The 12,408-nt window shown below is 38.8% G+C and overlaps 1 protein-coding gene across 1 annotated transcript in view; it reads right to left on the reverse strand.

The window, feature by feature from the left end:
- The window catches only part of NAA35 (N-alpha-acetyltransferase 35, NatC auxiliary subunit), a 76,904-nt gene that overhangs the window by 36,852 nt on the left and 27,644 nt on the right, over positions 1-12,408 (reverse strand). Inside the window, exons 10-11 of the mRNA XM_049784143.1 lie at positions 10,723-10,806; positions 8,516-8,630 (exon numbers count right to left, since the gene is read on the reverse strand). Of these exons, the coding sequence (XP_049640100.1) occupies positions 8,516-8,630; positions 10,723-10,806 (199 nt within the window). The remainder of the gene's footprint in view (positions 1-8,515; positions 8,631-10,722; positions 10,807-12,408) is intronic.

The following is a 12,408-nucleotide window of genomic DNA, read 5'->3' on the forward strand; positions in this document are numbered from 1 at the left end:
TATGCTTAATCTTTAAGAGTTGCTAAGTCACAAAATATGTACATTTTAAGACATCTCAAATCACTCTGTACAAGAAAACAATGATTTCATTTTGAACCTTAAAGATGAACTCTGAACCTTTAAGTTCAAATGCTAGTAAATATAAAAACTGGTTTCCAATACAAGTCCAAACACATGTAGTTACAAAGTTCTTTCTCTGTGTATTTCATTACATGTGAACATATATTAATTTTTATGTAATATACAATAGCCATGTACTTTTTTGTTTTCTTTTTTTTCGTTTTTTGGGCCACACCCGGCAGTGCTCAGGAGTTACTCCTGGCTATCTGCTCAGAAATAGCTTCTGGCAGGCACTGGGGACCATATGGGACACCGGGATTCGAACCAACCACCTTAGGTCCTGGATCGGCTGCTTGCAAGGCAAATGCCGCTGTGCTATCTCTCCGGCCCCAGCATGTACTTTTCATGATATAAGATATAGTAGTTACCTAACATTGCACTTCTTGTTTATGGATGCATGTTTATCTCAAAATAAACACCAAGCCAAGAATGGAATAAAATATAAAGTCTGTTCTGTATTAATACTGGGATTGTGAAATCCATATTACAAAACCACAGAATTTTACTAAGAAATTCAAGTAAAAACCACAAATACAGGTTTGTATTTGCCTCAATTTATCAACCAGCAGATCTATTGAATTTAGCTTCAGTTAAACCAGAAGTCTCTACATAAACCCCATAAATTTGGAACTAAGATATATGATTACAGAAATTTACATACACAATCTCTCACACACTCTCTGCAATACACCTAAGAATAATCTAAATGGTAAGACAAGATCCTTGGCATTTGGTGCCAAATAAACTTACAAGTAATCTTTAAATTAATTCTTGTTCATGCTTTATCCTTTATACAATGTTTCCAAGTATTACAGACTCTGTAACCTTTCAATGATCAATTGAAATATTCAGTGATTTCAAGCTATGATTTATAGTGATTTTGCCCCAGCTAAAGCTGAGGGAATGAGTAATGAGAACAAAATCAATCTCTATTTCTACTTTGCATTATTTCTAGAACAAACATTTATTGGACATTCACAAGAAACTATTTAGCTTTATGCTTAAGGAATAATTACACAGTTAAATCTAGTCAGTTTAAAGGTATTAAACAGAAAACAGAATACTATGTAAACTTAAAACTTCACTTGCTTAAAGATAACAATTTTCAATAAATTTGGTCAGCTATAATATGCAAACCAGATTCCTAAAGATTACTTATGAGAAAATATAAAACAAGAGAACATCATAAAATACAGACATTTTTTTAAAGATCTGAAACAAGGAAACCACAAGCCTATAATCTACAGATAATTTATATACTATAGCATTTATTATTCAAAGAATGATAAACCAGATAGTTGTCAGGAGGTGACAATAAAAAAAATTAATATCCAACTTCAAGAGGCCCACATCCACATTCCTGAACCTGCCACAGTTGAGTGTGGCTCGCTGCCATACCCTACCATATGAGATTAATCTCTAGGGGCGTCTGTCATTTTTATTGACCTAGCTCCATGGATCCTGAAGTGCTCAAAAGCGCATCAAATTTCACACTGATTGGTTATACATCCTCTATCACTGGGTAAAGACAAAAAGGGAAAGAAAAGAGCATTCCCCAGTCTAATTCCTCAGAATTCCAGGGAGCTAACTACAAACTTCACCTTCAGCACAACAGTAGCACCACAAACCAAATAAAAGTATGCACAAGCCCACCAAATTCAATGAGTGAAAACAATAACAGAGAAGACTCAACTAGCAACAACAGCTGAATGACTTAAGTAACACCATTGTGAAGATGTTTAATGAACTCAAAGAAATAATGGCACAAGGCATAACACAGTATGAGAGCAAAAGATGAGAAAACTACAAGCATAAATATAAAGTATGGTAGGTTATATTAAAACTCAATATATCCTCCAAGCAGAAAAGTAACAGCAGTGGAGGAAAAGATATAGGGATTTTTTTTGTTTTTTTGGGCCACACCCGTTTTTTTTTTGTTTGTTTTTTTTTTTTGGTTTTTGGGTCAGACCCGGCGTTGCTCAGGGGTTACTTCTGGCTGTCTGCTCAGAAATAGCTCCTGGCAGGCACGGGGGACCATATGGGACACCGGGATTTGAACCAACCACCGTTGGTCCTGGATCAGCTGCTTGCAAGGCAAACGCTGCTGTGCTATCTCTCCGGGCCCGCCACACCCGTTTGATGCTCAGGGGTTATTCCTGGCTATGTGCTCAGAAATTGCCCCTGGTTGGGAGAGACCATATGGGACACCGGGGAATCGAACCGTGGTCCTTTCCTTGGATATCGCTTGCAAGGCAAACACCTTACCTCTAGCGCCACCTCGCCGGCCCCAGATATAGGGATTTTTTAATGAAGGGAACCTCTAGAAAATAACAGAAGGTAGGGAAAAATTCTGAAAAGAAATAAAGAGCACACAAGAGAACTATAGAATGAGTTCAACAGAAACAATGTAGAAATCATTTAAGTCCCTGAAGAACGGGTTGGAGAGATAGCATGGAGGTAAGGCATTTGCCTTGCATGCAGAAGGATGGAGGTTCAAATCCCACCATCCCATAGGGTCCCCCGAGTCTGCCAGGAGCGATTTCTGAGTGTAGAGTCAGGAGGAACCCCTGAGCGCTGCTGGGTGTGACCCAAAAACCAAAAAAAAAGTTCCTGAAGAACATGAAGGCAAATTCAATAAAGAAACAGGTGAGGAAATCATAAATAAGAATTTCCCCGAGTTCAGAAATAAAGGCAACAAGATCCAGAAAAACCAAGAGTTCCAGTGAAATTGACTCAAGAGTCTAAGTGATAGCACTGTGGTAGGGCATTTACCTTGCATGCTGCAGACCTAAGACAGACCAAGGTTTGATCCCCAGCAACCCATATGGTCCCTCGAGCCTGCCAGAAGAGAATTCTGAGCAGAGCCAGGAGCAACCTGAGTGCTGCTGGGTGTGGCCTAAAAAAGCAACACAAACAAACAAAAAAAAGAAAACAAACAAAAAGAAAAGAGACTCAAATGAAAAGTTTCCAAACATGGGGCCGGAGCGATAGCACAGTGGTAGAGTGTTTGCCTTGAATGCGGCTGACCCAGGATGGACCTGGGTTCGATTCCCAGCATCCCAAGCCAGGAGCAATTTCTGAGTGCACAGCCAGGAGTAATCCCTGAGCATCACCAGGTGCAGCCCAAAACAAACAAATAAACAAGCAAACAAAAAACAAAGAAAGTCTCCAAACATTGTGTACCTTCAGAATGACAAAATCCTCAGAGAGAATATTGAAAACAGTAAGATGAAAAATGAAACTTACATACAAAGGAAAGTCTGTAGGAGTCATAGCAGATCCATCAAATGAGACTCTATGGGGCCGGAGAGATAGCATGGAGGTAAAGCGCTTGCCTTTCATGCAAAAGGTCATCAGTTCGAATCCCGGAGTCCCATATGGTCCCCGGTGCCTGCCAGGAGCAATTTCTGAGCATGGAGCCAGGAATAACCCCTGAGCACTGCTGGGTGTGACCCAAAACCACAAAAAAAAAAAAAAAAAAAAGAGAGAGAAAAAAAAAAAAAAAAAAATGAGACTCTATGAGCCAGAAGGTATAATACAGTGCTTCAGAGATAGGAAACAGCTTGTGGATTTCAAAGCCTTGAAACCAGTCTTGCAAGAAGCAAAGATCTTCTTTAGGCTGGAGCAATAGCACTGTGGGTAGTGCATTTGCCTTGCACACAGCCGACCAGAGTTCCATCTCCTTTCGGCATCCCATATGGTCCCCAAGCCTGCCAGGAGTGTTTCTGAGCACAGAGCTAAGAGTAACTCCTGGGGCCGGCGAGGTGGCGCTAGAGGTAAGGTGTCTGCCTTGCAAGCGCTAGCCAAAGAAAGATCGTGACCGCGGTTCGGTTCGATCCCCCAGCGTCCCATATGGTCCCACCAAGCCAGGGGCAATTTCTGAGCGTGTAGCTAGGAGTAACCCCTGAGCATCAAATGGGCGTGGCCCAAAAAACCAAAAAAAAAAAAAAAAAAAAAAAAAGGAGTAACTCCTGAGCGCTGCCAGGTGTAGCCTAACACTCCCACCCCAAAAAAGGATCATCTTTAAAAGGTAAGACACGGGGCCGGGTAGGTGGCGCTGGAGGTAAGGTGTCTGCCTTGCAAGCGCTAGCCAAGGAAGGACCGCGGTTAAGGACCGCGGTTCGATCCCCCTGCGTCCCATATGGTCCCCCCAAGCCAGGGGCGATTTCTGAGCACATAGCCAGGAATAATCCCTGAGCGTCAAACGGGTGTGGCCCAAAAACCAAAAAAAAAAAAAAAAAAAAAGGTAAGACACGCTCCTTTGTACTTCACACTGGGAATGGCATTCATTAGTGGCGCTTATAGATGCACTCTATTAGATTAAGAAAGACATTTTATGTCTATCCTGGTAAGATATTTTATCTAATAACAAATTAACATTTCATTTATAATGAATGTTAACAATCTGATCAGGGATCTTTCTATGTCATTAAGAGTTTTATTACAACACTTTATTTTTTTATCAATGCAGACACTTAAGCACTATCTATAACTTTCTTCACTCATTAAACTTTACATTTGCAGGATATAAACTATTTAATGTTAACCTAAAGTGGATTAGCACAAAATCTTTTTAATATAGGCCTGTAAAACAAAAGGTTTGAAAAATGTTTATCAATGGCTTACTGATTTAAAATTTTGTGGAGATTCAGGGTATTAGTTCTATTCACCTATATGTATAGATGTTATCACCTCTGTCCCTAAGTTATCTACCCTAAACATGAGATAATATAGTAAAGTAACAATAAATGGTCAAAACAATCAGAACTGAGGACTACATCTCCAGAACTAAGCTTAAGTGCTAAGGGGCTGATACTGATGGATGGAGAAATGGGCATTCTTGTAATAGGTATGGTGATGGAATGATTCATCAGTAGAAAGTAGTTGACAATACTGTAATTCCAAGTACTACAATAAAAATGGTTAAAAAAAAAATAAGGGCTTCTGCTGTGAGTGGCAAACATAGGGCAGCAAACGTTCTACATGCAAAATCAACATCAATAGATTTTGAAAACATCATTTGGGCAGCTGGTGATCGTTGTTACTGACACCCCCCCAAATGGTTTTAAAAAAATCAAATCCCATAATACCTTTCCTCTAATATCTTTAATACATAACACAACACATTATTTTGCATTAATGAATTAGTGATTTATATTAAACTATTCTTGCCCTAAATTTGAAAGCACTGTAGATTTATGTTACAGCTCTGTAACCACACAGATATTCACAACACCCATTTTATATGTTCCCTGGTTTTAGAATGCCACCTAATCAATGATTTCACCATATATACACTTACCCTGAGGAAAATGCTAAAAGTAGAATAAATTCAGAGTAATTTACAAGAAACACAAAATTAAATTTACTACGTCCTAAGCAAATTAACATTTGTCCTGCTCAACAACTAACAAAAATAAATCAAGGGGGCATGGAAGCAAAGCTCTGAATATCTGCTCTTCGAATATTAAATAACCTAGTTCTTGCGTGCACTGATCGTTGATCCTGGCAGCTCTGCAATTTGAGTATTGGAGCTTGGTAGCTCTACTGTCTGTCATGCACAGTTACACATGCAGTATTTCCAGCTTAATCAGAGTAAGGTGAGTACAAGTAAAGCTTTTACAAAAGAGTATATTATATGCAAGCACCAGGAAATGTAACCTCTGGTAACCATTAGATCAGAACGTGGACCACAACAAAATGGTCTGACTGCCACCATGCATACAGAACTAAAGGAGGACAATCTTTGATAAATACTGAGACCAAGTTGTGGACATCACAATCTGATGTGCAACCAGCAGTGAACATAATTAAATGTTAAGCATCTCAGTGAAACACACGTACAATTCTGATCAACAGTCTCAATGACAAAGAAAAGGAGAGATTAAAAAAGATAGTAAGGATTGGGGCCAGAGTACAGTAGGTAGGGCTCTTGCCTTGCATGCTGCTGATCTGTGCTGTGTCTCCAGCACTACAAGTCCCAGGAGTGTGGTCAAGAGCACTGCCAAGTGTGGTGCAAAATAAAGTATGAATAATTAAATATATATTAATTCATGAAAAGGAAACTATTTTGGAAATACTGTTGGAAAAGAAAACAGTGTTTAGTAAAAACTGTCATTCCTAATGACAGGACAACTACTGGGAAAAACTAATGTTTTATAGAATTCATAAGCACCATGACTTAGAAACTGTCAGTCCTAGAATTTCTAGCAATGTTCCAACTCTTAATTCCACTGGTGTCAATATTTCTCAATTAACTTTCTCTGAAAGCTAATTTTTAAGGGCAATCAAAATGGCTACATATTATCTAAAATGTAAACTTTTGCAACAAAAGTGGACAATTACTTTTATAAAGGTAAGTGAATCAAGTTTTATTAAGTATCAACAATGTGCTAAGTTCAAAAGATATACACAAATAGCACATTCCCTAAAAGCACTCAGTGTTGAGTGATGGTACAGCGGTAGGACAATTGCTTGAATGTGGCTAAGCCAGGTTCCATCCCCAGATTCCCATATCGTCATCCTCTGAGCCAAACCAGGAGTAATTCCTGAGTACAGAGCCAGGAATAGTCCGTGAGTACATTGGCTGCAGCCCAAAAATAAAACAAAAATAAAAGGCTCAACATCTTGACAAAATGGGTAAAAACTGCAAAATATTATAAATATATAACAGAGACATGCAGTATTTGTGTTAAGATTATGGAGTGCAGAATAGCTAGGCCTGTGAGCCCGAACCACGCCCACAAATGCAGTTGACATATCTGAACCAGGCCAGCTCCATGGGGATATCAGAAGAGGGCAGGCCAAGCACCCCCTCACTGCCAAAGACACATCTGCTGCCTTCATCACCCAGAATCACCAATATCCTGATGGCTCTGCCTCATCACTGAACTGCTATGATTCCCTTCAGGGACACCAACTAACCAAACTTCAGGTATGGTGGTTTGGGGGCTAATATCACCAAGGCTTCTTAGAGCAAGTGTGGGCAATCTTCCCTGTATCGTCCTTTCGGGAGGCCTGCCAGGTGTAACCACACCCACAAATGCAGACACCACCTTCAAACCAGACCAGCTCCATAGACTCTTAAACCAAGCCAAGAAAGATCATGGGTACACCGCTTTCGAAAGCTGGCCATCTCAGAAGAAGAGGGCAGGCCAAGCCTCTGCCCTGCTGAAGCCACATCTGCTGCCTCCATCACCCAGAATCACCTTTTTCCTTCCTCATTACTGACCCTCTACAATTCCCTTCAGGAATACCAATCGTCAGGTACATTATTTGGGGGCTGATATCACCAGGACTTCTTGGAGAAAGTACAGGCACCCTCCCCTTGTATCTTCCTTCTTACAAGAGGTCTAGCAGGAGAGTACATTCCACTAAAAGTTATACCAATAATAGTGTTTTAAATCTTTGAACTTCATTTGTTTAATGCTGTCATCCCTATAGAAACACAACCAATTTAATAGAATGAACAGCTAACAAGAGCTTACTAAACCTTTTGCCAGTGTATTAATGACTTCACTGGAAATACAATAAATTTCACAAATGTGCTTGCTACTGTTCTTATTCTTTTTTTTTTTTTTTTAAATTTCTTCTCTTCCTTTTGCTCTTTTATTCTTTTAATAACTTCGCTTTCACTTATCTGGAAACAAATGTAGTATGATCAACTATGTGATTCGTTTTCTTTAAATATATTTTTTAAAAAATAAAACATCATATAACTCTTTCAAAGGAGTGAATAGCAAGATGTGATTTAAAAAGAATGGGACAAGAGAAATAGCACAGAGGGTAAGACACTTGCATTGTACACTGCTGATGCCAATTTGGTCCTTGGCACCACCTTATGGTCTTCATGAGCAAAGAGCCAGAATTAAGCCCTGAGCACTAAGAGTGGGAACCCCTTCCCTCAAAATAAAAATTAAAACTTTTAAAATAAAAAGATGTATTGCTGACATCAAGACATGATCACCAGACAAGGTAAATATTTAAACAGTAAGATGTAGGAGATTTAAGATGGCCACGCTGTAAAAGAGTGTTATTGATCTAGAAGAATATTTAAAAGATGAGAGAAATAATTTTATATAAATCTATGAAGTAAACTATTCCAATGTTTGGAGCGATTTACACAAGTTTGGAATAAATTAAACACTAAATATTCTTTTTTTTGTTTTTGTTTTTGGGCCATACCCGGCTGTGCTCAGGGGTTACTCCTGGCTATCTGCTCAGAAATAGCTCCTGGCAGGCAAGGGGGACCATATGGGATGCCGGGATTCAAACCAACTACCTTAGGTCTTGCATCAGCTGCTTGCAGGGCAAACACCTCTGTGCTATCTCTCCGGTCCCACTAAATATTCTTGATTAAAAAAAAAAAAAGAGTGAGAGCAAAACATACAATTACCTCCTTTTGTGGTATCATTCTGGGCCCGGATGCCATGATGTAATGAACTATGAATGGCAGAAAGAAGGTCTGCTGCTTGTACCATCAATTTTTGAGCTTCTGCAACAGCACTGGTCTAGCAAATAAATCACCAAAAACATTCTTACATATTCTTTCACTGAAAGATATACATTAAATAGGAAAATCCTATAAACAATAATGAATGTAAATGATTGTTGTAATTACATTGGTTTTTACATACTATTCACTTACAACAGAATGTCCATATTCAGTTAGGATACAAAGTTTTTTTTATTGCTATCTGTATACTTTTCGGAGACACCAAAAACCAATGGAAACTGAACTGATTTGTTCATGATAGAAAGTTTTTTGAGGGGCCGGGAAGGTGGCGCTAGAGGTAAGCAAGTGCTAGCGTAGGACGGATCACAGTTCGATGATCCCCCGGCGTCCCATATGGTCCCCCCAAGCCAGGGGCGATTTCTGAGTGCATAGCCAGGAGTAACCCCTGAGCGTCAAAGTCAAACAGGTGTGGCCCAAAAACCAAAAAAAAAAAAGAAAAAAAAAAAAGAAAGTTTTTTGAGGGGAGCGGGGCAAAGAAAAAAAAAAGTTTTTCCTGTTTTTGTTTTTAAATCCTATTTGTTTGTTTGCTTTTTTTTTTTGTTTTTTTTTTTTTGGGTCACACCTAGCAGTGCTCAGGGGTTACTCCTGGCTCTATGCTCAGATATTGCTCCTGGCAGGCTTGGGAGACCATATGGGATGCTGGGATTCGAACCACCGACCCGTATGAAATGCAAACCTTACCTCCATGCTATCTCTCTGGCCCCTATCTGTATATTTTTAAGAAACATCAAAAAAACAATAACAACTGAACGAATTTGTTCAAGGTAGAAAGGGTTTTTTTTTTTAAATCATATTTGTATATTTTCAGGAGATACCAAAAAACAATAGATAGTGATCTGTTTAGATATTCCTATATATTACTCCCTCCCCAAAAATTGAGATTTAGTCAACTAGAAAAGCAATAGTCAGCAATATAGTTGGGTAGGATATTTGACTTGCAAGAAACCAATCTGAGGTTCAATCTCTAGCATCCCCAAGTTCCCTCTGACTCTGCACAAATGAATTACTACTGCCAATAATAACCTCTAAGCATTGTGTGTCATTTCCCACCCCCCAAAATATAAGAAAATCATGGTTGCAAAAAGAAAACACAGGGCCAAAGAGATACTACAACAAGCATGATGCTTGCCTTGCACAGGGGTGACCCAGGTTCAATCCTTGGTACCAGCCATGGTCCCTGGGCCCACTAGCAGTGATCCCTGAGCACAATCAGGAATAATCCTTCAATACTACCAAGTATACCCCCTGCAAAAAATAAAAAACCAACAAAACAAAACAAAAAAAAGGGAAACACATGAAAAAATTCACACAGATAGATCAAAGAAAAATGCTGATCTCTTCACAAAGTTATATGTAAATCATTTTGGATTAATACAAATACAAAAGAAAAGAAATAATCAACACTTACACATTGTTTTTATATCTACACAGATCCAAGATAATCAAACTGAAAATTTATCCAAGATTCTCAATTTTGCTGCCTTCCTTTTTTATTACTATAAACTCTAATAAGAATTTACAGCATGATTATTTCTCAAAAAAATGCAAGGTGGTAGTGTACTAATTCACAAATATAGGCCTCTCAACAATATAAACACCATATATAACTAGTATTTATATTTGGACTTCTATACAGATGTACTTGTCTGTAAAAATTAAATCAAAAGTTTGTATAAATAAAAAGTTCTCTAAATATTGTTATATTTTATCTTTAAACATCATACACATTTTGAAGAAAGAGAAAGTGTATTTGCCCATGAACTTTCTCCTTTTCAATTCACAAAACAAGAATTATCCACAAAACTATTTCAACTTTCTATTATCTTATCCACTAATAAGTAGTATGAAGGTACTTTTATTATAACTGGTATGAACATGTTATGCAATAGAGAAAATTCATGTGACATTTCAGAAAAAAAAATCATAAGGCTATTTTGATATAAATGTCAAATATTGACTGATATGTATATATGATGAAGTATGACATTTCAATGGAACCCTCTTATAACTAATTAACAAAGCATTCTACCCCCTCTTAAAAAACAAATCAAAATTATACTAAAATAAATAATTGCAAATGCTCTTACCTCTTTCTTCGTAAAGGCTATAAGCACTGTCAGTAACACTCGAGTAAATTTCACTCTGCTGAATACTGCTAAACATTGCTGGTGCTACAAAATAAGAAAGTTCTATAAGTTAAAAGATAAATAGCACAACAGTAGGGCTTTTGCCCTTGCATGCAAACAATTCAGGATGAACCCAGGTTTGATTTCTGCCATCCCATCCCCATCCCTGAGCCTGCAGGGAGCTATTTCTGAGCACAGACAAGGAGTAACCCGAGCACTGCCAAAAAACCAAAAACACAAAACAAAAAGATAAAATGCCTACCAAAAGAATGTTTTAAAGTATAGTATTTAAGTCCTAAATTTCAATGTCAATAACTTATTACATTATAAATACATTCATTTGGTCTTTTGTTTCCTACCTGACAGTACTCAGGGTTTCTCCTGGTTCTGTACTCTTATCCTGGTGGGGCCTAGGGGAACTTATGGGGTGCTGGTCAGCTAGTAAGGCAAGCACACTGCCCTCTATTCTATGGCTCTAGCCCTACTTGATTTTTTTTTTGGGGGGGGGGGCACACCCGGTGATGCTCAGGGATTACTCCTGGCTATGCGCTCAGAAACTGCTCCTGGCTTGGGAACCATATGGGACGCCGGGGATCGAACCGAGGTCCAGCCTGGGTCATCTATGTGCAAGGCAAATGCCCTACCGCTGCACCATCGTGCTGCCCCAGTTATTGCTATTTTTGATTCATGTTGTCATTACAATTGAATTGAAATATTTTGTTTGGTATTCTGTTTAGATTTGTTGCGAACCTCCTGGGTCATTGTGCAAGTCCCCCCACTCAGACTGGGGAAGTTCTTGGAACTGCGGTCTGTTCTAGGTTAGCACATGCAAGGCAAATGCCCTCCTGCTTGTGCCACCACTCCGGCCCCCACTTGGTTTTTTTTGGGTTTTGGGTCACACCTGGCAGCACTCAGGGGTTACTCCTGGCTCTGTGCTCAGAAATCGCCCCTGGCAGGCACAGAGGGCCATATGGGATGCCGGGATTCGAACTACTGTCCTGCATGAAAGGCAAACGCCTTACCTCCATGCTATCTCTCCGGCCCCCCCACTTGGCTTTTTAAATGACTGAAAATGACCTGTAGCAAACCTAGATCTTATTCTATTGATATAGTTAGTATCAAAGAACTGATTTTCCTTTAGTCAAAGAATACATCATCATTTCAATAACTGATTTAGCATTAAAAAAGTAATGACAGAAAGGTGCTTTAGACAACAAAAAAATTGGCATCTTGATGAAGTGTTGGGCTTGAATTTTTGTTAAAGTTTAAAATCATCTGTAAAAACTGTTCGTTTTTTTTGTTTTGTTTTGTTTTGTTTTGGTCACATCCAGCAGCACTCAGGGGTTACTCCTGGCTCCACACTCAGAAATTGCTCCTGGCAGGCTTGGGGACCATATGGGATGCCGGGATTTGAACCACTGTCCTTCTTCATGCAATGCAAATGGCCTACCTCCATGCTATCTCTCCGGCTCCTAGAAACTCATTTTTCCTTCCTATCTCACAAAAATACTAAAATGTTTTCTAATCATGTGTTTGAAAAAAAAAAGCCATTATTATCACTCTGCCAAATATAAGAGAAATAAAAAGCTCTTACAATGTACAACTTTTTATGAATACTTTAAAAATGGCTTCCAAAATTTATAATAG

Source organism: Suncus etruscus, chromosome 1 (assembly GCF_024139225.1).
Source record: "Suncus etruscus isolate mSunEtr1 chromosome 1, mSunEtr1.pri.cur, whole genome shotgun sequence".
NCBI classification, from domain to species: Eukaryota; Metazoa; Chordata; class Mammalia; order Eulipotyphla; family Soricidae; genus Suncus; species Suncus etruscus.